The sequence below is a fragment of the Pelophylax lessonae genome (genome assembly GCF_965119305.1).
Source record: "Pelophylax lessonae genome assembly, chromosome: 7".
Classification (NCBI taxonomy): domain Eukaryota; kingdom Metazoa; phylum Chordata; class Amphibia; order Anura; family Ranidae; genus Pelophylax; species Pelophylax lessonae.
The window spans coordinates 229,321,326-229,346,685 of NC_138774.1; the positions used below are offsets into that span (position 1 = coordinate 229,321,326).

General features: G+C 43.0%; 1 protein-coding gene across 1 annotated transcript in view; it reads left to right on the forward strand.

The window, feature by feature from the left end:
- The first annotated feature begins 1,993 nt into the window (after positions 1-1,993).
- ECM2 (extracellular matrix protein 2) overlaps positions 1,994-25,360 on the forward strand; it is a 193,122-nt gene continuing 169,755 nt past the window's right edge. Inside the window, exon 1 of the mRNA XM_082263026.1 lies at positions 1,994-2,564. Within this exon, the coding sequence (XP_082119152.1) occupies positions 2,333-2,564 (232 nt within the window). The 5' untranslated portion in view covers positions 1,994-2,332. The remainder of the gene's footprint in view (positions 2,565-25,360) is intronic.

Consider the following 25,360-nt stretch of genomic DNA (forward strand, 5'->3'; position numbering starts at 1 on the left):
GGAGGTGAAGGAGGGGATTTCCAATGGCAGTGCTGATCACAAACTATGGGAGGGAGCACAGAGTTCGAGCACATGGCTGGATAAGGAGGTGAGATCCAATGACGACTCTGTGCAAGGCAGCAGTCTGATGCAGAGTGCAGTGGGCAAGGAGCCAAAGCGTTGTGTGTATAACGCAGCAGTGCAATCCAGGGGGAGCTGCACAGATCTGGGGTATTGTGTGTGTATAAGGCATGTAAAATTCATGTTAGTGGTCTGCAGAATTCAAACTTGTGAGTTAAGTGGTCCGTAAGGGCGGAAAGGTTGGAGATCACTGTTCTAATATGTAGTTACAGAAAGAAGAGTGTCCTTTTATTACTGTTCAGCGTTCTGGAGTATACCACATCTCCCTATGCCCTATCCAAGTTATTCAGCAATGAATATAAAAAAGAAAAGGCAACTCCTAGACTTTTTTATTGAGCAGAAGAGTGAATGTTGCAGTGTGCCTGGCTGCAACTGCACCAGTGGGAAGGGAACCGGGGACAACACAATGGCTCTTTTGGGGGTGAGCGCTACAAACAGTGCCAGGACAAGGTTATCTAGAGCCCAGGGTGAACATTCCAAACTGAATCCCCCCTCAAGATGTATGAACATTTTGTGTCAGCAAAAACCCCCCCCCCCAAAAAATCAAAAAATTGAGCACTAATCTGCATGCTTACCCCCTAAGCATAAATTCCCCTAGTACAAATCTGCCTCCCTGCTGAAATTCTCTCTCCTAGCACAAATCTTTGCCCCCTTCTCCCAGCACCTATGCTCCCCCCTAAAAACAAACATGCCTCTTAGCACAAATCTTCTACCCCTCAAATTTCCATTCTGAGTACACCCCCCCCCCCCCAGCATAAAGTTCACCCCAATTCCCCCTCCTAGCACAAATACTGCCCCCAATCATCCCTACTAGCACAAATCCCACCCTCCCAAAAAAAATTTCCCCTCCTAGCAAAATCCCCCCCCCTGTGAAATATCACCTCTTCTACCACAACCCCCCCCCCCCAAATCCCCCCTCCTAGCACAAATCTCCTTCACACCCATCCCCCTCCCAACACAAATCCCCCTTAATTACCACTCAGAGCCCTACCCCTCAAATGTCCCCTCCTAGAATCTCTCCTATCCCCTGCCACCACCCAAAATCCCCCTCCCCACAATCCCCCAACAGCACCCCCAACCTCACATGCTACCACAGTGCCCAGGGCAGCCGCCCCTCCTGCCCACCCCTTGTCCCTGCCCTCACTACAGATATAGCGTATTACAACATTTTATCTAACACATTCCCCTCGGAGGGAATGCAACTTTTCAGGCAACACTCCTGAGCCTTGCCTAACATGGTGGTTCCCAACCTTAGTCCTCAAGTCATTTTAACAGATCATGTTTTCAGGAATCCTTTCTCCTTGTACAGATGCTTTACATGAATGTTTAGGGGTTGGTATTTATGACAGCTATTTGATCTAATGGAAATTCCCATAGCATGGCCTGTTGGGGATACTTAAATGAAGGAGGTTGGGAAGCAAAGCACTGAGGGTTTACACTTTGTTGGCAGGCCGTATAAGTCAAAACGAAAGACACAACATTCTATTTATTAGGCGAGGGATCCCTAAATAAATACATATGAAGACTCCTATAAATCCCCAACTTTGTTTATCCAGGGCTTACAGAATCTTTAAGTTGTCTTAAGTAATTGGAGCAGATGTCCAGGTGGGGATATAGGCATCCATAAAACGTTGCGCCTTATAAGCTTGACTGGTAAACTTGCAATGTGTTATATTTCTATATACTTCCAAAACTCTGTCTACACTACAGCTCTACACAGGAAATAGCAGAAAAGGCTTGCTGTGTATTAGCCTAAGCCTAATTCCTCGTTCTCCCCCTTCTTCGGCGTGTTGCTTATGAGCAAACAGAGGCCCTATTCATGGAGACTAGGCCACAAACCTTAGCTTGGAGATGCTGCTGTGAAACCTTATATCCAAAGCACTGACTGCCTCTGCTGTTATTCCAATCTCTCATAAACCTCGGCTTGATCAAAAAAAAAAAAAAAAAAGTGCTGGCTCAACCAATACTTGTAAGGTGTAGAGAAAAAATACCAAGCTTTTTTCTACCGAACGTTGAAGGGGAATGGCAACCGATAGAAGTGTTTGTTTGGACAGAAAATACATTCGTTGAACGGGAACGGAGCTGAACTCTCTTGGGAGGTTTCATCTTGAAAAAGTTTGGGTTGAGCTTTGAGAAGTTTGCACAGTTGCTTTGCAGGTCGGAGAAGCAACACAACAAGAGCCGAGCCTGGAATCGGGACAAGTTCCTCAAAATGAAGCTGATCTTCGTTGTGTTGATGATGACCCTTTTGGGGTACAACGGTCAGGCCCAAAAACCTCAAGGGAATCTTAGTAATGGAGGGCCGCAGCAAACTGGCCAAAAGGCAAGCAGTTCCAAACATGTGGAGGCCAGACATTCTCCTCCAGCTCAGAAGGTCCTGAAGGAAACGTCTAACAGACAGAGGAAAGCTATTGTACCGGGACATGGGAGTCCTTTGGTCCCAGGTAAGGTGCATTTTTTTTATTTTTTATGCAATGATAATATTGAACTGAAAATATGTGTTATTGGGGTTTTAATATAAATCACTTGTTTGTTTGGGGGGTAATAATAGAGGGGTTCCCACTTTTATGGTTCACTGGGTTTTTCCAAAACTGGGAGCAGCAATTTAAAATTTCCCTACAGCATCACCTGCTGGTAGTTGGGTAGTATGGCATAATTAAAGCTGAACTCCAGAAAAATAATCTCCCCTTCCCTCATTGAAGTGGGGCTGTGCTTGCACTGCAAGGGTTAAATCATGGCCAGACAAGTTCTGGCCCTCCAGGTGTTGCAGAACACAGTGTACGGAATTCCCATCATGCCTCGGAGTTGTGTTTATGGCTGTCAGTCTTGCAATGCCTCATGGGACTTGTAGTTTCACAACAGCTGAAGGGCCGATGTTTGCCCAACCCTGAGTTAAATGCTTGAATAGGTCTTGGGGGTGTGAACAGCGGTTTTACTTACCTGGTCCTCTCCTGCAGGCTCCTCCACACTGTTACACCCATCCTGGAAGCGGAGCCTCTTCTTCTCTGCACGCTGCCGGTTGAATGCCTCTGATGTCCTTAAGACCGATGCAGGGCCCATAGCCAAATGAATAGTGCACTGATGGAGCGTAGAGCAGCGCCACCTACTGGGGGAGCATGTAACCCTTACAGTGCATGCACAGCCTCACTGCAAGGGAGGCTTTTTATTTTTACTGAAGTTGGGAGAGAGCTGAACCTGAAGAGGAGACCTGTAAGTGAAGATGAAACTGCAGCAGAGAAAGAGGAGGCATGCTTCCCTGCCAGACAGGACTGTGCTCTATATGGCTGAGCTGAATCTGACCTGCTATCAGCCTCTAGTAGTCCCTGTACAGCAGGGCTGGAACGGGAAAGAAAAAAGCAGTATAAGGAGGCAATCAGTTCATGCGCTGAAAATAAGCATGCTGATAGGAAGAGAGAGTGGAATGACAAAGAGATGAGCTCATAACCGTGTTTCTTCTTTTTTTTCACTGTCCAGTAACAACCTGGGCTCAGGGTAAGTAAGTTTATTGATACTGGTCATTACACTGAGGACATCTAGCGACAGAAAAAAGTACTGCGGGGGAAATTACGGGTGATTGGTCTAATTTTTTGCTGTTGTTCGGCCTTACTTTTTTTTTTTTTTTGCATGCAGTGTGTCCCTAAATTTAACTTGGATCCTGTAATCCTCCTGTGCATCAGGGCTCAGACTGGGGGGGGGGGGGGTTATAGCACAAGGCCCCAATCTGTTGTACTGCAGTGCTCATGTGCTAACAAGGGGAGGGAGCAGAATAGGGAATGTCCTGGCTGCAGCTGATTGGCCTAGGATTGACTTTGGCCAGACTAAGACCAGCCTCCTGTCTGGTTACCAGTTCCTTGGTGGAATACAGAAGACATTGTGTCATTCATTGAACACCATTTTTCTACGGTGGGATAATAAAGGAGTTTATTGACGCACATGTGTATGGACATTCCCCAAAGGAAAATGCCTAGTTACCCTCTGTTCACATATGTGTGCCATGTTTGCATGCACACGTCGTGTATACGCCAGCCCACCTAATCGCATGGAGCTGCTGCGTGTGAAACCACGTGGAAGATTTTGATGCGTGGGGAAGCAGTTAATTAAATAATGTTACCCCCACGCATCTGCTAAAATGCAGCGCGTTTCTGTGAGGGTTAGGGTCGACCCACACTAAGGTGATCATGCAACGCTGTACACAAATTAAATGTATATCCTTTTTTTCCCACAGATAGAGATTTATTTTGGTGGTATTTGATCACCACTGGCTTTTTATTTTTTTTGCGCTATAAATAAAAAAACACCTTAACAATTAAACAATTTAAAAAAATATATATATATATTTTTTTATTTTCTGCTATTATATTTTTTACTTTCTGCTATAAAACCTATCCAATAATTTTTTTTTAAAAAAATCAAATTTCTTCATAAATTTAGGCCAATATGTATTCTGCTACATATTTTTGGTAAAAAAAAATCCCAATAAGTGTTTATTGATTGGTTTTGCCCAAGAGGTAAAGCATCTACAAACTATGGGATATATGCTGGAATTTGTATTTATTTATTTTTTTTATACTAGTAATGGCGGCGATCAGTGACTTATAGCAGGAATGCGATATTGCGGCCGACGGTCTGACACTCATTGACACTTTGTGGGAACCAATGACACTAATACAGTGATCAGTGCTAAAAATATGCACGTTCACTGTACTAATGACACTGGCTGGAAAGAGGTAACATCAAAGGGTTATCTGTGTGCTTAGCCAGTGTTTTTGTGTACTATGTGGTGCTTTTACTAAGGGATGTCTTAGATTTTATTCCCTGCTTTGTCCCGCTTTAAACCACTCTGTCGCCGATCAGCGGGTGCCGGTGGACATTCATTGGCCTGCTTCCGCCATGTCTAATCACAGCACAAGTCGCATGCCCCCTACCCAGAATTGCCGGATCACATACTAGGCACCTGATCCGGTGTAGGAGAGCCACTTTGCCACCGTACTCCTACGTGAGGCAGTCGGCAAGCTGTTAAACAATGACACAAACTCATAATCAAGTCAACAGAAGTTATCAACATTAAAAGGCTTTGACAGCATAACTAATCTGAAAGGATTGCTGAATATGAGATGGCACACAAGTGCAGGATAACCTTTGACATATGTTAGCAGATGGTCAAGTCATAAAACAGTCACACATTCCAGATGTGCTGACCGAAAGAGGTCTTAGAGAGGTCATGACAGGAGTGAACGCCTTTAGCTTCAGGTCAAGATTTCTTTATGCAATATGAAGTTCAATTCTTTATCAACCCGCTTCTTAATCTATGGAGATGGGGAAATGGGGAAGTGTTCTGTAGTCCTAGAACACTTCCTGTCCTTGGGTGACACTGCCCCTCCATGGATACAGTACATTGAGTGAGTGTTGTCCCCCGAGAATGGTCTCAAAACTGAAGCCCTTTGCTTGCTTTTACTTGGCCCTTGGGGCACTTTTCCTGCCACTGATCCAATACACTATTCCCCCCACTGACACTAACAAAGAGGCATAATTCCTGTTACGAACATCAACAATGGGGCACTATGTCTCCCATTGACACCAACGATGGGACACTATTCCTCCCAATGACATCATCAATGGTGCACTATTCCCTCCCCCCATACCAAAGATGCACTGTTTATTCCCACTGACGCCAGTAAAATTTCTACTCCCAATGGCTGCAATCTGGCCCACCTAAAGTCTAAAGGACAGTAAATCGGCCCTTTGTTTTGCAATGCATCTTAGGGGAGAGGGACACCAAAAAATACCGCCATCTGACCACAAAAAGGATTATACCGCTGCCTGCAGATCATTGCGGCAAAATGCAGATTCCTCCAGGGTCCCAACATCCACTCAATAAAAACGAGTGAACATATGCACCCAAGAGACACCTACTCCTCTGGTAGAATGTGCCTTTACAGGAAAAGGTGGAACCTTCCCTTCTAAATCATATGCCTGGGTAACAACCTGGCTAATCCAATGAGAAATCATAGACTTAGATGCTGCCAACCCTTTCCTGGGCCCTTCTGGCAGAACAAACAAGTTCTCAGTCTTACAAATCCGAGCTGATCTCTCCAAGTAAAACTTAAGTGCACACATTACATCAAAAGAATGCAATAACTTTTCATCCTCCGAGTTAGAATATGGAAAAAAGGAAGGTAGTTTAATGTCCCGATTCAAATGAAAGGCGGACACAACCTTGGGCAAAAAACCTGGGTGTGTTGAAAATCAATAATGGCTCTTTACAAGAAAGAGCTGCTAGTTCGGATACCCTTCTAGCCGATGTTATCGCAATCAAAAAGACCAGTTTCCTGGTCAAAACCAGGGGAACCTGCCTCAGAGGTTCAAAAGGCTGTCTTTGTAAAACTGTCAGCACCAAATTTAAAGTAGGTCCCAGGGACATAATAGTGTCTTTACATTTGGAAGCAAACGTAACATTCCCTGCACGAAGGTCTGAACCAACTAATAGGAAGCAATCCGTTCCTGGAAGAAAACCGATAAGGCTAAAATTCCCCCTTTAATAGTGCTCAAGGCTAATTTCATATCTACCCCTGCTTGATGGAAAGCTAGAATTCTCCTGATGATATATTTGCAGGGATGCCATTTCCTGGCTTCACACCAGGTGATGTAGGATTTCCAGACCCTGTAATAAATGTTTCTAGAGACTGGTTTCCTAGCATTTATCAGCATATGAACTGCAGGGCCAGATACACCCCGCTCCTTCAAAATTAAGGCTTCTATAGCCAAGTCGTCAAATTTAGAGACTGTACAGCAGGGTGGAATATCGGACCTAGAGAGAGCAGACTTGTATAAAGCATTCAAAATTTCTACTTGAGTAAAAGTACAAGTGCTCGATCAAAAAGTGACTTGAGTAGAAGTGGAAGTGCTCGCAGAAAAAGTTACTTAAGTAGAAGTACTAAAGTATTCAACATTTTTTTTACTTAAGTATTGCAAGTAGTTTTTTCAAAAAATTTGCTACTTAAGTACTAAAAGTAAAAAGTACCAGTAGTTTTGAAAAAAAATTTCTACTCAAGTACTGAAAGTAGAAGTAGAAGTACTGTGTTATGTATTTATTAAAGAAAGAAGTCAAAAGTTTGAACATCATATTGTTTTTTATTATTTCAAATGATTTATTCAAATGATTAACCTAAAGGACAATCACAATTCCTTAGGCTGTAACTTTTTGTAAACAAAAACAGATAAAGTATGTCCCTCCCTTCCCCTTTTAAAGCATCCACCTTTTAAAGCTAGGGGTGGTCTCCTTCCTGAGCTTCCTCACTCTCACAGCCAGGCAGATCACTTGAAGTTGAAGGGCCAGGGGTGGAAGTTGGTGTTTTTGTTTCATCCATCTTTTCAGCTGATCAAAAGGCAGAACAGGAGCATGCGCAGTCTTCTTAATCGCGGTTTGATTTGATTTGCTCAATTGATGATGATGTGCCAGGCCAGCTTCATCAAACCTACAACGCTTAAAGTGAAAAATGCATCAAAAACTACTAACAAAGTGGCTGTGCTAAAAATGCTAATAAAGTGCCTGCAATTATATATATTCTTCTTGTATTCAAAATCATCGCCCACAGTATCAAAAATAAAGTGACATGTCTGTGCTAAATGCAGTGCAAATTATTCCCACAATGTAAATTTAATTCATATAAAATATGTATGACAATACCACAATAAAATAAGTTGTGATTGTGAATAAGTTAGGTACAAGTTTAAGTGTGTAAACGAAACTTTATAAGGAAAAGTCCATAACTGAATTCCAGTGTGCAATCTAAGAAGTGCTTGTCACTTGCTGTCAGATGCTTCCACCTTTCTTCTGTGATCTGCTCAAGTAAAGTGGTGGACTGGATAGCCTCTCTCTCTGCCTCTCACCTTAGTAGCACTGGCACTGCACTGGTTCAAAAAGCTGTCTATATTATTTTCATTATAAGAACTTGTCAGAACATGCTTCCACCACCTGTCCTTCACACTAGTAGTGCTCATTTGCTTTGCTCAAGTCAAGTGCCACTGCCAGTGGCCACTACAGTGCAGGCACAGCCGCACAGGCAGAGGCAGGCCGCAGGAAGCACAGGCACCACCACAACACAACACTTATGGTCCATGGACCATGGATGGTCGGATAATCATCATAGCCGTCAGTCTCACTCTTCTTGGTTCAAAAAAGCCACCCATGAACCGTGTGTATATAATATATTAATATTTTATATTGATTATTTGATTCTCAAATGGCACATTTGCCATGGCAAGGATTAGGCCCTCTCCACGGTCCACCTCACTCACCTCATAGAGAAGAAGATGAGATAACGAAGAAAATGCTCCGAGTCCTGCTCCCGCGTCCCGCCGCCCGCGTCACAACTCCTCTCAGTAAGGGCCCTAAGGGGTGGAGTCTGAGTGACACACAACACGTTTAGAGGCAGAGACCTCGAGCGGGAAGAAGGCATCATGGCTCCTCCAGTGCGGTCTTAACTTGATGATCATGACAGTGATTCCGTGGGCCGCGGCGCGAGCGAGGCTGTGGGATTGATTGAATTGAGTTGTGCTGTCTACTGCTACACGCTACCTACTACTAAATTGTGAGTCAGTATATTTTATTTAATTTTTATATATAAAAGCGGTATTGTTGAGCACTACTAGCCACTAGATCTCCTGGCTGTCACTTTGTCACATGTTGGGGAATCACAGCGGCTCGGCTCCAGAAGTGGCGGGTGTCCCCGTCATCCTGCCAGGGCCGCCAAGAAGTTCATCACCTAATCTTAAGTTATTAATATCTTATGAGGAGAGGACCTATGGGATTGAGAATTGAAATAATTAAATATATATATGGCTTTTTGAACCAGTGCAGTCAGTGCCAGTGCCACCCAGACGCTATCCACCAGTGCCACCACCATTAAGTGTGTTGGTCGGTCACTCGAGCACTGAAGGAGGTGGAAGCATCTGACAAGTGAAGTGACACTTTAGATTTGCACACTGGAATTCATTTATGGACTTTTCGTTATAGATAGGTTTACACACTTCAACTTGTTGCACGCACCTGACCTAACTTATTTCATAACTTATTTTATTGTGATTTATTGTCATATTTTATATGAATTGAATTTACTGTTACATTGTGGGAATAATTATTTTCACTGCATTTAGGCTTTAGCACATTCATGTCACTTTATTTTTGATACTGTGTGGAGTGTGGGCAGGGCACTGGGCAACGATGATATATCGATTGCACAGGCACTTTATTCGCACAGCCAAGTTGTGTTTGTTATTAGTTTCTTGATGCACTTTAAGCGCTGTAGCACAATTTATTTGTTTGTTTCATATTTTCTTTTTATTGGAAAGATTTGGTATAGCAGCTTTTATTATACACAGCCTTTATTTTCGTATGCGCTGATTTACAAATGACATTATACACATTTTTTTGAGCTTTATGTAACCTACCATCTACTGTTCTGGCAGTGGTAATTTTTTTAAAAGTAACGAGTAACTATGCAGCACAAAAAAAAAATACTTGAGTAGAAGTATCAAAATCATCGAAAAAATGTAGTGAAGTAAAAGTAGAAGTAGGAGAAAAAAAATCTACTCTAGGAAAGTACAGATACCGCATTTCGGTACTTAAGTACAGTACTTAAGTAGTTCTACTTCGTTACTATACATCTCTGAGAGAGAGTAGATCCGGACGCAGTGGAAGAGCCTAAGGCCTTGTCACTGCCAACCTTTGGATTTGTGCATACCAAACCCTCCTCGGCCATGCCGGAGCTACCAGGATCACTGGTTTCCCCTCCAGCTGGATCGTGTGCAACAGACGCGGTTTCAGCTGTACCCGAGGAAAGGCATAAATCAGGGAATAGAGAGGGGGAAGAAAGGTGAATGGCGCTGCCCAAGAGGGTATAAAAATCACTGAGAGAGGTCAAGGAGGAAGAGTATGTGAATGTAAATGTGTATAATAAAAATGTGGTTGTTGAGGTAGTAAGATAAGTTCAGCAAAGCCAATAAATACCTCTAATATCACACATAAAACTAGTAAAGGCCATAAGTAGCAAATAAATCTGACTAATGCAATAGAGGAGAAATGGATAATAGATAATAAATGATTGATAAACAATACAAGTAGATATACAATTAATACAATCTGTGAAAAAGATGATCAATAAACAAATAAAGTAAAATGCCAAGTGCTGTTAGGTGTAAATAAGCTAGTTAACAACGGATATGGTGAAAAATATCAAGTGAATGACATATGAAGAAAATGTCATAAGGTGCCAAAGTACAAAGGAAAATATAAAGTAATAGTGATGTTGTCACTGATCAGTGAATGAATAAACAAGTGGATAAAATATATAATAAATATATCTAAATAATCGTATCCGGGGCCAGAAATAGTTAACCAATTAAAGTGACGCTGTTCACAAAATATTGGCAAAATAAAGTGACAAAGTGCAAGCGGTGGTGAATAGTTAATAATGCAAAAAGTCCATAAAAGGTGTAAACAAGTGATGAATCCTAATGCGGTAATCTCAATGGCGACCCTGTGGTGGGTAAAGTGGTGGGGTGCTGGTGTTCCCTAAGGTAAGTAGCACACTCACCAGAAATACCCACCCCACACAGGGGTAAAGAGCGGGTACATATAGTGTAGGCATACGATCCCTCTGATGGGTCCTGGTTCCCTCAAGATATCCTGATGTATGGACCTGGTTGTCCATGTATGGCTCCTGGGGCTCTCAAGGGTTCCTATCAGGGGTTCCTGGGTGTCCTAATGGAATTCCTAGTGTGTGGATCCACACTCTGTAGATGGGGTCCTGTCCCAAATACTCCAGGGGTATCAGCGGGGCGTTGGGGTAGGTGGAATCATCATGGGGAGTACTACGGGACCTTGGGACCTTATGACATTTTCTTCATATGTCATTCACTTGATATTTTTCACCATATCTGTTATTAACTAGTTTATTTACACCTAACAGCACTTGGCATTTTACTTTATTAGTTTATTGATCATCTTTTACACAGATTGGATTCATTGTATATCTACTTGTATTATGTATCAATCATTTATTATCTATTATCCATTTCTCCTCTATTGCATTAGTCAGATTTTTTTGCTACCTATGGCCTATACTAGTTTTATGTATGATATTAGAGGTATTTATTGGCTTTGCTGAACTTATCTTACTACCTTAACCATCACATTTTAATATACACATTTACATTCACATACTCTTCCTCCTTGACCTCTCTCAGTGATTTTTCTACCCTCTTGGGCAGCGCCATTCCCCTTTCTTCCCCCTCTCTGTTCACACGTATATAACTTCTGGTAGGGAGGCTGCAAAAGTTTTTCCTTTTCACATAAATCAGGGAATACTCCTCCCAAGGAGTCACCAAAGCATCCACTCCAACTGCGAGTGGATCCCTGGTAATGGACACAAATCTCTTCAACTTGCTGTTGAACCTGGATGCCAACAGATCTACATCTGGGACCCCCCAGCGTAAACAGATTGATTGAAAAAACTCAGGATGTAAGGACCATTCCCCTGGAAACATCTGTTGACGGCTCAGAAAATCTGCTTTCCAGTTGTCTATTCCTTGAATAAAAACTGCTGTCAGGCATAGCACAAATCTCTCTGACCAGGATAGAATGATATCCACCTCTTTCTGGGCTGACTGACTCTTTGTGCCTCCTTAATGGTTGATATAAGCCACGGCCGTGGCATTGTCAGATTGCACCCTAACAGGGTGACTCCGAAGTCTGGGCGTCCAGTATTTCAGAGCCCAACTGACTGCTCAGATTTCCAGAATGTTGATGGGGAGACCTCTCTCTACCCAAGACCATTTTCCCTGGACAGTGGCTTCCCTCCAGAACCGCTCCCCAGCTGGAGAGACTGGCATCTGTAGTCACCACCTTCCAGGTTACTAGAAGAAAGGATTTCCCCTCCTGATTTCTGGTCACCAACCACCAATTCAGACTCTGACATACTCTTGGTACCAGAGACATGGACCAGTCCAGAGACTTAACCCTTATGGTCCACGTAGACAGAATGTTGTTCTGTAAGGGTCTGGCATGAAATTGAGCATAGGGAATTGCTTTGAATGCGGACACCATCTTCCCCAACACCATCATGCAAAAACCAGATCCTTCAAGTCTGTGACCTTTGTTGGCAAGAATATCTTTGCCTGTACTGTGTCCACAAGAAGACCCAGATAATCTAGACGCTGGACTGGCTGTAATTCTGACTTTGCAAAGTTCAGTATCCAACCCAGACTTTCTAGGAACTGTACTGTCTGGAGGACATTTCGGCTTAGAGCTGAAGCCGATCAATCTATTAGTAATAGATCGTTCAGATATCCTATTACAGATATCCCTCCGGACCTTAGAACAGCCAATATTTGAGCTAGGATCTTTGTGAACACTCTTGGAGCCGTTGCTAACCCAAAGGGCAGGGCCACAAACTGAAAATTATGGTTTTCTATTGCAAAGCGTAGAAACCTTTGATGAGCCTGGAATATAGGCACGTGAAGACATGCATCCTTGATGTTTATGGATGCTAGAAATTCCTCTCCCTGCATGGAGGCTATGACTGAAGGAATCGACTCCATACGGAAAGTATGAACGTTCAGAAACTGGTTTAGAGCTTTGAGATCCTAAATAGGTCTCACATTCCTGCTTGGTTTGAGGATTATGAACAGGTTTGAGTAAAAACCCCTGAACCTTTCGTTCTCCGGAACCTTCGTTATCACTCTTTGGGCCCTCAACTGGTCAAACGCTAGAAAGAGAGACCTTCTTTTTAGGGGCTCTGTCGGTATACTTGACTTTATAAACCAAGGATGTGGGAACACCCAAAATTTCAGTTTGTACCCCTGTGAAATGGTGGAAATAACCCAGTTGTCTTGGATCATTTCCACCCAAACCTTTGAGACCCGAAGCAGCCTTCCCCCCACCCAAGTGAGTGGGGGCGTCCCTTCACAGAGTAGGCTTAGAGGAAGACTTGGCTGATCTCTGGGCCCAGGGCTTTTTCTTACCTTGCCTTGAAGGCTTGGTTCCAGACCCAGATGGCTGATGCCGTCACCACCATCTGGAATTAGAAGCACTGGTAGTATGAGTGCTGGGATCTTAAAAGAAGGACGCTTGCTCTTCCCCCCTGAGATCTTTTGGATATACTTATCCAGATCACCACCAAAAAAGGCGTTCTCCCTGAAAAGGGAAGCCAGCCAGTAACCTTTTACATGGTGATTCCGCAGACCAGCTTTTTAACCAAAGGATTCTATGCATATGCACTTTCATCAGAGCAACTCGTGACATTTGCCTTATGGAGTCTGTAAGAGCATTCACTGCTAAACAAAGTGCGAGGTAGATCTGACAGATCTTCCACAGACTCTTCTTGAGAGGGAACTGTCTTGGACACTCGCTTCAAACGGTCTTTTAAAGACTGACAAACCCCTATGGCAGCAACTGCTGGTTGTATCGTAGATCCTGCAACCAAAAAGGAGGCTTTCAATAAAGATTCCAACTTCTTATCTGCTGGATCTTTAAAAACCTGGCCACAGGATAGGTTAAACTTTTGTTAACAGAAGAAATGGCAGCATATTCCACATTCGTATATTCCATTTCTTAGTAAACTTTTCCTCCATAGGATACATTAGTGAAAACCTTTTTAGGAGGAACAAAAATCCTATCAGGATGGTCCCAATCGTTACACATTTCTTGCTTCAAGAGCAGAAGTATGGGAAACATCCGAGGACTATGAGGAGGGCGCAATGAACCTAGAGAGGAAAAAGAGACTTCAGTCGTCTCTATGGGAGAAAATTTGTATCCAGATCAGACCATTTCAATAAGAGGCTGAATTAACAATCTCTGGGTTTGAAAGGCTGATAGAGACTCGCTGACCCTGACTTCCCAGAAGTGGAAACCTTAGCTTGACCTTCCGTAGGGTCATCATCGGCTACTTCTTTCACAACCATTCCATCTCTCCCACCGCCATCCCTCTGCCTGATCCCATCTCTCCCACCGCCATCCCTCTGCCTCATCCCATCTCTCCCACCGCCATCCCTCTGCCTCATCCCATCCCTCCCACCGCCATCCCTCTGCCTGATCCCATCTCTCCCACCCCCATCCCTCTGCCTCATCCCATCTCTCCCACCGCCATATCTCTGCCTCATCCCATCTCTCCCACCGCCATCCCTCTGCCTCATCCCATCTCTCCCACCGCCATCCCTCTGCCTCATCCTATCTCTCCCACCGCCATCCTTCTGCCTGATCCCATCCCTCCCACCGCCATCCCTCTGTCTGATCTCCACCCCTCCCATGAGACAGTGGTGATGGGGGGATAGGGATGACATCAGTAGCGGTGGTGGTGGGGAGGTAGGGATAGGGATGATATCAGTGGCAATGGTGGTGAGGATAGGGATGACATCAGTGGCAGTGAACATTGTCATTCCTATCCCCACCACCACTGCCACTGATGTCATCCTTATCCCCACCACCACTGCCACTGATGTTATCCCTATCCTTACCACTACTCCCACTGATGTCATCCCTATCCTCATCATTCCCACTGATGTCATCCCTATCCTCAACACCATCACTGATGTTATCTCTATCCCAACCACCACTGATGTCAACGCTATCCCCACCACCACCGCCACTGATCTCATCCCTATCCCCACCACTGCCACTGATGTCATCCCAATCCCCACTGCCACTGATGTCATTCCTATTCCCACTGCCACTGATGTAACCCCTATCCCCACCACCACTGATGTCACCCCTATCTCCACCACCACTGATGTCACTCCTATCCCCACCACCACTGCCATTGATGTCATCCCAATCCCCCCTACCACTGCCACTGATGTCATTCCTATTTTCCTATTCCCACTGCCACTGATGTCATCCCTATCCCCACCTCCACTGCCACTGATGTCATCCCTATCCCCACCTCCACTACTGATGTCATCCCTATCCCCACTACCACCACTGCTACTGATGTCACCCCTATCCCACTACCACCATATGAAACTACATACAAATTCTGGGGGCGCCTGTGAACAAAAACCTTGATTTTACTACACGTGTAATATATGACCCTGCACACTGGAAGTAGAGCAATAATTAAAGGGTCATTATTCATGGTTAACTCTGAACTGATGACCTCTATGATCTTTAAAAGCTTTGCCAATGGAAAATATAGGGTACTGAAATGTGTTGCTATTTTCGGGAATGCATAGTCTTAAGGTTTGACATGTTGGGTATTTATTTATTTGACACAAACTCATCTTTTATATTTTACCCAAAAATTGGGTAATATATTTTTAATGTACCCTAAAATTACCTGTTATCTCTTAGCCTGGGTTCACACTAAATGCGGACTGCATCTAAATAGCAACCCATTAATGCAAACAGATTGCAGAGTGTATGTTAGGTTAATGACACCCCGCAATCAGTTTTCAAAACGCAGCGCGATTTGCAGAATCGGATCGCATGGGTGTGCATGCTAAATATAACTAAAAAACATAGAGAAACTGGTAGTTGTTCATCATTGGTCATTTTGTTTAAAAAAAAAAAAAAAAAAATGGGCTGCTCAGCCTAAAATGCCCGGGCCTATTTTTTGTCCCAGTCCAGGCCTGCTGACAACTGTAATGGCTCCGATTGGCTAGTCACCGATGGCTCTTCAGGGGGAGTAGACACAGAGGATGCATGGCTAGGACCTTCAAGGCCTGATGGTGGCATCACAGTGCCTATTCCAACTGTGCCCCCCCATACCTTTTTCGGGCAGACATTGCTTTATAGCAAGACAAACTTGAGGTACTAACTTAAGTGTACTCAAGGCCTGTGCCAAGCTCATACAGCTTATTACACACAGCACTGATTACCCAATTTACAGGTCCTGTTTGTGCCAGTAATCTTATACCAACAGTGACTCATGAAACCCAGCTGCTGCTGCCCTGTTTCCCCTTCGGCCTCTGACATAGGTTAGGACATTGGAAACAGTCCCTTCTAAATTGCGCCCATTTATGCTTTATTGCGCATGCGCGGCATTCTACGTGGCATCCATGTGAATGCCAATCGCGTTCAAACACGCCCTCCATGAGGCGTATGCTTGTTTTAAAAGGCGAAGATTCTCACGAGCGCGATTGGGCCTACGCCACAGACACGCTGTCAAGGGAGGAGACAAACATGCGGAGGCTTAAGCGCCAAGGCGAAAACAGCAACCACTTGGGGTTAGAGCAGCTTAGGCTGAATTTTGTTTGTCACGGCTGATAACTTTTCAGGTGATCAGCCCAGGGCAAAAAACAAAAAAAACAAACTTTGCATCAATCCCACAATTGCACAAGCTCATATAATCACAATTGATATAATTGGCACATTTAATCCCTGAGGAAAAGGCAGAGCTTTAAACAAGATGTATTTTGCATAGCTTAACATCCATAGTCTCATGCACACATTGGTTTGTCACAGCTGTTACCTATCAGGTGATCAGCACAGGGTGAAAACAGTGTGTCAGAAAAACAAGCAAAGAAATAATGCTTAACAGGATGTATTTTGCCTAGGCTCAACATCCATGTCTCATGCAGAGACTCACATGGCACTCGGTCTCTGTTATCTTTTTAAAGGGAACAGTACATAAAATGTTTACAATCTGCAATCATGCCAGCAATTTTTACCTTCAAGGTTTGCTGTATGTGTAAATATTTTAAACTGGACTCGCCAGTCCTGCCGCAGGTTTCGGTTTGAAACAGGAATCCAATCTTCACCCAAAACTGCAAGCTTTGTCTTGGCAATCTTCAAGGACTGGGTCCCCTTGTTTTAGAGGGGCCACAGCCTTGGACCTGTAGAGCACCCTGCATGGAACGCCTTTGGGGTTTGGTATTCCAAGGGTCAGGATCCCAGGGTCCAGTGCCTAAAAAGGACAACATTACAGGAAAAACCTCATATCTGCTTCCCGAGACTCAGGTACCATCTTTTTAGTCCATTGACTGTTTTAGATGGATCTGATAGCTAACCCCTTTGATTCAGTGATCTTTGTTTGGAGTATATAGTATATCTTCTTTCTTCTTTGAAGAGAAATGTGGAGAGACTCTCCACCGTCACCATCACCTTTAGAGGCTGGCAAAAAAACTGAGGTCCTTCCTGTATGGGAGGGGTTATATAGGAGGACATCCTTTCTTATTGGTTGCCAGTGTCCTTCACCTGTAGGTGGCTATATAACCCATATGTTATGATGTATTGCTCTGTGTCCAGTGATGTACAAAAATAAATAGGTATATAAAATAAAATGAATTACATTTTTTTAAAGCATCCCTGTCACCTCCGTACACAACCTATATAAAAAGGACAGTGTAGGATGAGCACTTGTATGTATATATACTTCAATCGCACCACATATGTGAGGTATGGTCGCGAACATCGGCGTAAGAACAATAGTTCTAGGGCCATTTTTACAGTTAACTCTAAACTGATAACTTGTAAGATCTTTTGAATTGTTGCGGATGAAGAATTTTGAGTTTTTCTGGATTCCATGAGCATGCGCAATTTAAGACTTGATACGTTTGGTAATTATTTACTCATCACAACCCAATCTTTTATATTTTACCCGAAAATTGGATATATTATTGTGTTTGCAATAAAATTCATGCACTAAATGCACTTACCAGGTAAATAATGGATTCCAAGCAGAAGCACAGAAGCAAGGAGCTTTTTTTGAGTTCTTGAGGAAGGAGGGGTGCAGGCTGTCCAACATCAACAAAAGGCTACAGAATGTTTATGGAGATAACACCATTGATAAGAGCAATGTATTGTCATTGGTGTCTCTTGTCAATGGTGTCGCCTCCATAAACATTCTGTAGCCTTCTGTGGAGGTCGGACAGCCTGCACCCCTTCTTCATCAAGAACTCATGGCACATTGCTTCTGCTTGGAATCTATTATTTACCTGCAATGAAAAAGAAGAGTTACTACAAAGAAAGAGTTACTCTATCAACATGGGAAACTTGGATGACTTATACTTTTTAACCAAAGTTATGCCACTTTGCATTATCATCAATACAGCCATTGTTTATAGTGCTGTCAAATTACACAGTGCTTTTACATATTATTCTTTTCAAATCAGTCTCTGCCCTCAAGGAGCTTACAGTCTAAGATCCCTCTCTCACATGCACACACATAGTAAGGCCAATTTAGATTGAAGCCAATTATCCTACTGTAGCGGGCTTGGGAAGGAGAGACTGTGCTGCCTCCTCCTTCACTCCTCCTCCCCCCGCTTGAGCCGCCAGTGTCAGCAGCGGGAAGAGTGTCTCTCTGTGTTTCCAGCCCTGGGCTCCCCCCACTTCTTCTCTTGCCGCTGCAGGGGGTAGAGGCATTTGCCAGGATCACCGCTCATTCTGACCCCTCCCCAATGTCCACAGCAGGGGGGACCAATTAGAAGAGGCAGAAGAGGGGAGCATCATGGGACATGTAGTTCTGAGGAACTACAGCCCTCAACATGCCCTGCTGAACGAGAGGGAGGAGAGAAATGGGAGCCCCAGAAAAGAATTGGGGGGGGGGGTGGGAGGGAAAGTGTGTTACCCAGAGAGAGGAGACTAAAGTTTGGCTGAGGGGAATGCCATCAGGGAAAGAGACCAAGCCACTGAAGTCCCCTTTGCAGTGCCAGACTTTTCACCTAAAAGTGGAGAGAGGTCCACACTGTCCCAGCACCACCAGAGGGAGAGAGGCTGATTCACTGCCAGGTACAGACGTGCTGCCCTACAGACCAGAGTCACCCGGACAACCCAGAAAGAGGGAAGGTGCAGCTGGAGGGATCGTTACTGCTGTGTCGCTGGGTCTGGGGAGAGGGCCTTGCGCTCATTACTTGCTATCACTGCCCAATCTGCTATCCCATAGCACTAATACTGCCTGCAGGCTTTATTGACAGTCGCAACGCATGCCAACAAGCTCCAAAGTTTAGCCGACGAAGACTTCCGACTAAAGGCTGCCCCTAATTATAACTGCCCCCAAGGCCCTAGCCTGTTTCTAGTTAAAGTGGTACCATACCCTTGTCTATTCATTTGAGTGCACTCAAAACCCAATGTAGAAATCATTTTTGCTGAATAGAGTTCATATACTGTAAATGGTTAATGCTAACCTGCTAATTGATACATTGATTTTGGCTGATGATATAGAACCATAGGAGACAAAAAAAGTTTCTGTATGATGGGGCCCATACCCCTGAATAGTAGACAAAAAGAAAGGGATAGGAGAAAGTGGGGCTTTGCGGGCCAGTGGGAGGAGAAGGATCACATCAAAACCAACATATTCAAAAAATATACATTTTATTAATTTATGTTCAAGTTAAAAACATGAGCTGTCATGCACATGTGAATACAATATATGTCAAAAATAAATAAAACCAATTCATCAGAGTCATTGAGTAGAAATACAACCCATAAGGGAAAACCAAAACCTATATGGGGAAAGATGGAAGGTCTCAGGTGGAAGGCGGTCAATGTAGGTCCCCAGCAAGCCGACGCGTTGAGGCTCATGGCTTCCTCAGGGCCAGAGAGACCATGACAGACCGGTATTTCCTTTGTGTAATGACTCAGAGGATAATAGGGCTACAGCAAGCATATACATGGAAAGGATCCCCCTGATTGGGACTATAACGGGTAACGACACAGGTAAGTATAGAAAAGAAAATAATTTATTTTGTGTGGACAAAGTGTACAAAAATTGGCAAAAGAGCAGAAAATTATACGCGATTGCACAATTGTAAAAATACATTAAAAATTATAGGCGACTCTTTACACTGTTAGACCAAATGATCATTTAGACATGGAGGAACCTGAAGTATGGTTCTGGAGACCCTACGCGTTTCAATGTCACTCTTCTTCAGGGGTCTTTTGACCGTGGTCCCAATTTAATATATAAATATTTTGCAATGTTCTATAACAGGATAAAGACAAAAATATTAATTTTGCATTATGGTAAAAATTATATTGCATATCATTTGTTTTCCTTTATATATCATTATATATAAAGGAAAACAAAAGAAAACAAATGATATGCAATATAATTTTTACCATAATGCAAAATTAATATTTTTGTCTTTATCCTGTTATAGAACATTGCAAAATATTTATATATTAAATTGGGACCACGGTCAAAAGACCCCTGAAGAAGAGTGACATTGAAACGCGTAGGGTCTCCAGAACCATACTTCAGGTTCCTCCATGTCTAAATGATCATTTGGTCTAACAGTGTAAAGAGTCACCTATAATTTTTAATGTATTTTTACAATTGTGCAATCGCGTATAATTTTCTGCTCTTTTGCCAATTTTTGTACACTTTGTCCACACAAAATAAATTATTTTCTTTTCTATACTTACCTGTGTCGTTACCCGTTATAGTCCCAATCAGGGGGATCCTTTCCATGTATATGCTTTCTATTAGCTAAAGGGATGAGGGTTTAAAACGACTCAGCACCTCTTCAAACCCATCCAACTCCCACACCCCTTCTTTTTATATAATAGGGCTACAGCAGGGCATACAGTTCGAGGCACGTCTATGGTTCAGTGATTGTATAATGACACTCAGGTTTCTCGTTTATGCGTCTATATGTGTACATACAGATATAGCTCTATATGTTGTCTCCAATATGTTATCAGGAGGTCACTTTTCATATTTATACTGGGTTGCAGCCCATTGAGACCAAATAGTGAGGCGGGACGTCACGCCGCCTATATCCCAGCTATCCAAAAGAACTGTACTGCTGGCAAAAGCTAGATCCCAACTTCCTCCTCCCTTAGAGTATTTCTAAAGGCACAATCAATTATAGAAATGTATTTCAGACAAGGGTTGCAGACGTAGTGACCTACTAATAGTGAAGCTTCAGCTCTAGGCAGGTGATAGCATACAGACAGGATGTCCTATCTTAGAGGGACAAAGGTACTCCCATGTACCTGGCCTTTTAATAGACCTCTATGATGCCTTCCATAGATTAGCCTGCCAGAACCAGAGCCAGATATAGAACCATATTTCTTTATTTTCTACTTGTGTATAGTTCTTTCACCCTATTTAGCAGCCTGTGTTCTAACTTTCTAACGACACGCTCCATAACTTTGTGAAAAGACATCCATAGAAGGGTGCAGGAAGTTATAACCACAAAGTGGGCTCAACTCTGAAAAAATGCCCATGGATTTGAATAAGATATCCAGCTAGCCTAAAGTCTGATGGTCAAGATTTTGGCAAATGTATAGTCATAGATTATATATCAGATCTATTTACTGAAGGAACATTTAGCCCCCGTTCACATCGGCACAATTTGACATGCGATTTGACATTCCCGGCAACGGCACTGTCCCAATCAGTACGATGCTGACTTTGCGGCCCCCGCACTGATTTCCAAAAATAGTTCCTGCGCTACTTTAGGTTACTTCTGGGCGATTTTATTAGACATCTGTGCATGAACCGGCACAGATGTCTTTCAAATAATCCCCCAACTCGACCCGCTTTCAATGTGAATGTACCCCAAATATGAGGACCCCAGCACTGTAAGGCATAAGTGTTAACCACTAACCAGTGTGCTGCACAAAGTTTGTGGGCACTTGAAAATCTCATTCCAAAGCCAAATTCTTGAGTTCAGGTGTTCCCAGTTCTTAATGTTAAGACTGCAGTATACAAATACATTTTTGACAATTGGGCTCTTCCAACCCTGTAGTTCCAGGTTGGGTAAGGCCCTTTTTTCTTTTCTAGCATACAGCCCTGTGCATAAAGACAGCTCCATAAAGAGGAGGAACTTGAATGACCTTAATCCAACTGAGCATCTTTAGGGACTGACTGGATCAACAGCTGTGAGCCAATGTCAGTAAACGAACACACAAAATAAATCAAATTCCACAGACACATTCCAAAAGCTTGTGAAAAGACTTCATAGAAGGGAGGAGGAAGTTATAGTCACAAAGTGGGCTTAACGTTATGTTAATAGCAATGGTTTTTGAATGGGATGTCCAATGAGTTCATATAAGTGTGATGGTCAGGTTTCCACAAACTTATAGCCATAATACAAATATCAGACCTGTTTGATCTGGAAACATTTATTATGAGGACATAAATGGCAAAAGCAACAGAGTAAGGCCAGTCCACCCACAACCAATCTTTAGGTTTTTGGAAAATGCTAGAGCAGGGGTGTCAAGCCATTTGACCTTTTTGTTCCACATTAGAAGAAAAGGAATTGCCTTGGGCCGTACATAAAATACACTAACAATAGGGATAGCTGATGAGCAGAAAAAATCGGGCAGATCATAAGTTAACAATCACTGATATAGATAATGTATCTGAGTAACAAAACTTCATTTTTTGTAATAATTTTTATTATAAAAATTAAAGAGGGCAACATAAAACAAGTGCAATTCCCTAGCATAAGGAACAAACTATTTAGAGTAAGGGAATACAATAAGACACGTGGCCACTCACTAAAACTAGAGGAAAGGCGGTTTAACCTTAAAGTGCGTAAGGGGTTCTTCACTGTAAGAGCGGTAAGGATGTGGAATTCTCTTCCGCAAGCAGTCGTATCAGCGGGGAGCATTGATAGTTTCAAAAAACTATTGGATGGACACCTTAAAGACCACAACATACAGGGGTATACAATGTACGGTTAAAAGCAAACACACACACATAGGTTGAACTGGATGGACTTGTGTCTTTTTTCAGCCTCACTAACTATGTAACTATGTAACTATGTAATATTTTGACACTGTTGTTGGTAAAGGAACGCATCAATATCTGGTTGGATGGATTTAGTAGCACTTCTCAATGAATTCTCAAGGTGCTCATCAGATATTTTGATTCTAATTTTGCCTTTCATGTGCTTAAAGGGAAACTCCAGTCAAAAATTACATTTTTCCAATTAATAGTATGTTAAATATATTCATCTTTGATATTCATTTTATAGCTAGCTGCTTGTGTAGCTTAGAAAGTCTTATCTAAGCTGGACAATCAGCTTCTTCCTGTTCTTCACCGACAACGCTATCTCCCTTTAGCTGTCTTTCACTTCCTGAAAAGGTTGTTGGTCTTTCTTAGACATGCCTACTTTGCCTAGACCTGCCCAGCCCCACCCATATCCCTTCCACCCTTCACAGATCTTCTGTCTTCATAGCCTTGTTTAGGCCAGCAGAGGCACAATATATGAAAGAAATAAGGTACAAAGCAACATTTCTTAAAGTTTTTAGAAGGATACAGATCGATTTCCATTGCTCATTACATGGGAGTAATGCACTTTAGGCTCTGTTTCTACTAGTGCGACTTGTCATGCAACTTTGGACACAAAGTCGCATGACAAGTCAAAGCCCATTGATTTCAATGGCACCCATTCCTATCTATGCGACTTTGAAAATCAGTGACTTTGAAAAGGTGCCTGCATTACTTTGAGTGTAGCTTTGATCCAACTTTACATTCTCTGGATCAAAGTCACTTCAAAGTTGCACTCTATATTGCACAACTTTGCACAAGAGTCGCACTAGTGGAAACATAGCCACTAGGTGACTTTGGAGTGTGACTTTGGAGTGGGACTTTGAGTGCAGCTTTGATCCAACTTTACACTCTTTGGATCAAAGTCGCATTTCCACTATTGTGATTTGAAATCAGACTTTGATGCGACTTTGATCCAACTTTATCCTCTCTGGATCAAAGTCGCATCAAAAGTTGCATCAAAGTAGTGCAGGTACCCTTTCAAAGTCGCTGCTTTTCAAAGTAACATAGATGAGAGCGGGTGCCATTGATTAGTCGCACTCGTGGAAACATAGACTTAGTGTGGTTGCCTGTGAGTTGAGACCCCTGAGCACTTCCAGCTACATTGATAGTTCCCCACCTCCCCTTGTGTCCAGCTTCCTTCTCCAATGGTAGTCCTTATTAAAAGCCCAGCACAGCTATACTGTTCAGCTACACAGGAACAGTGCCCCTCCCTGGAAGTGATGTCACTAGCTTTCAGTAACCACATCCACTTGCTGCTCTTGAACTCAGAAGGAAGAGGGATTGAAGTCACGTGACAGCACTGAATACTGGAAAATGGAAAAAAACTGGGATTGTATTCATTTTGACACATAAGGCTCACAAGGCTAATGATTTCAGGGGAGAATTTAGGGTATTAGGTTGTACTTCTGCTTTAATCCTCGAAAATAGTTGCTCACAAATATATGTGCTGCCGAAAATTGATGACACCTATAATGCGTGATTGTGAAGAGTGGGATATTTTTCTTTGGGAAGACAAAACTTAAAAAAGTCCAGTAAAGAGACACTGTCAAATTTTTCCTTGGCCACCATGTGCTCTCTAAGTGTAAATGCATTTCTCCCCCCAAAAAATTAAAATTTTTAGGTAAGTTTACAATATTGTGTTGGATAGCATTTATAGCCATCTTGTGGGCGTCAGGGTGGACACCCCTATGCTAGAGAGTAAAACCAATCCTAAAGGGACCCTTTTGGTGGGATGTTTGCTCTTGAACTCTCAGTTATGGGCATCTGCTGTGCCCAATATGCGGTTTCCCTGTTGGATATTCCATTTAGTTTATGTTATGGAGAACACAATAGGCGGTGCTTGAATCCCCAGAGATTTTGGTTGCAGTTGGGCTTTCAACTGAAATGTTCTAGTAAGTAAAATATACTGTACCAGAGGATGATAGTAAAAATCAGGCCCTGTCAAACAGCAAGTCCCTGCAAACCAGAAGCAAGTGATATCTGCCTAGTTCCTCTCTTAATATTATTGCTTTCAGATGCTTTTTGAGTTGCATCAACTTTCTTTTACAGTTTCATTCAAAAGTGAAGCTGGAGCTGCTGGTGCTAAATGATCCAGATTACGCCCTAAAGTTTAACTCCAACAAGCCTAAAAATAAACTCTCCCCTGCAGTGGGTGGGGCTAATGCTGGCACTACAAGCAGTTAACTGCTCGTTTGGACTAGGGCAGCCATTCTCAACGAGGGCTCTAAAGGAATCCAAGGGTTCCTCCAGAGCTAAGGGTGCCTTGGGTTGAGGCTGATTGACCTATTTTATGTTGCCTGCATAGTTCCAGGGGCAGTGCCATTTGGCAAAGCTAGCAGTATGGCACCAATGATCACTTTTGGCTGTCTGTAAGGATGACATTATGACCATCACTATATAGTTTTAGAGTCTTGCTACTGACCACCAGACCACCAGTGTAAGGGGCATTTTTTCCATTGGATGGCACTGAATTGGTTTAAGCAAGGGTTCCCTGAGATCTCACAATTATATTGGGGTTC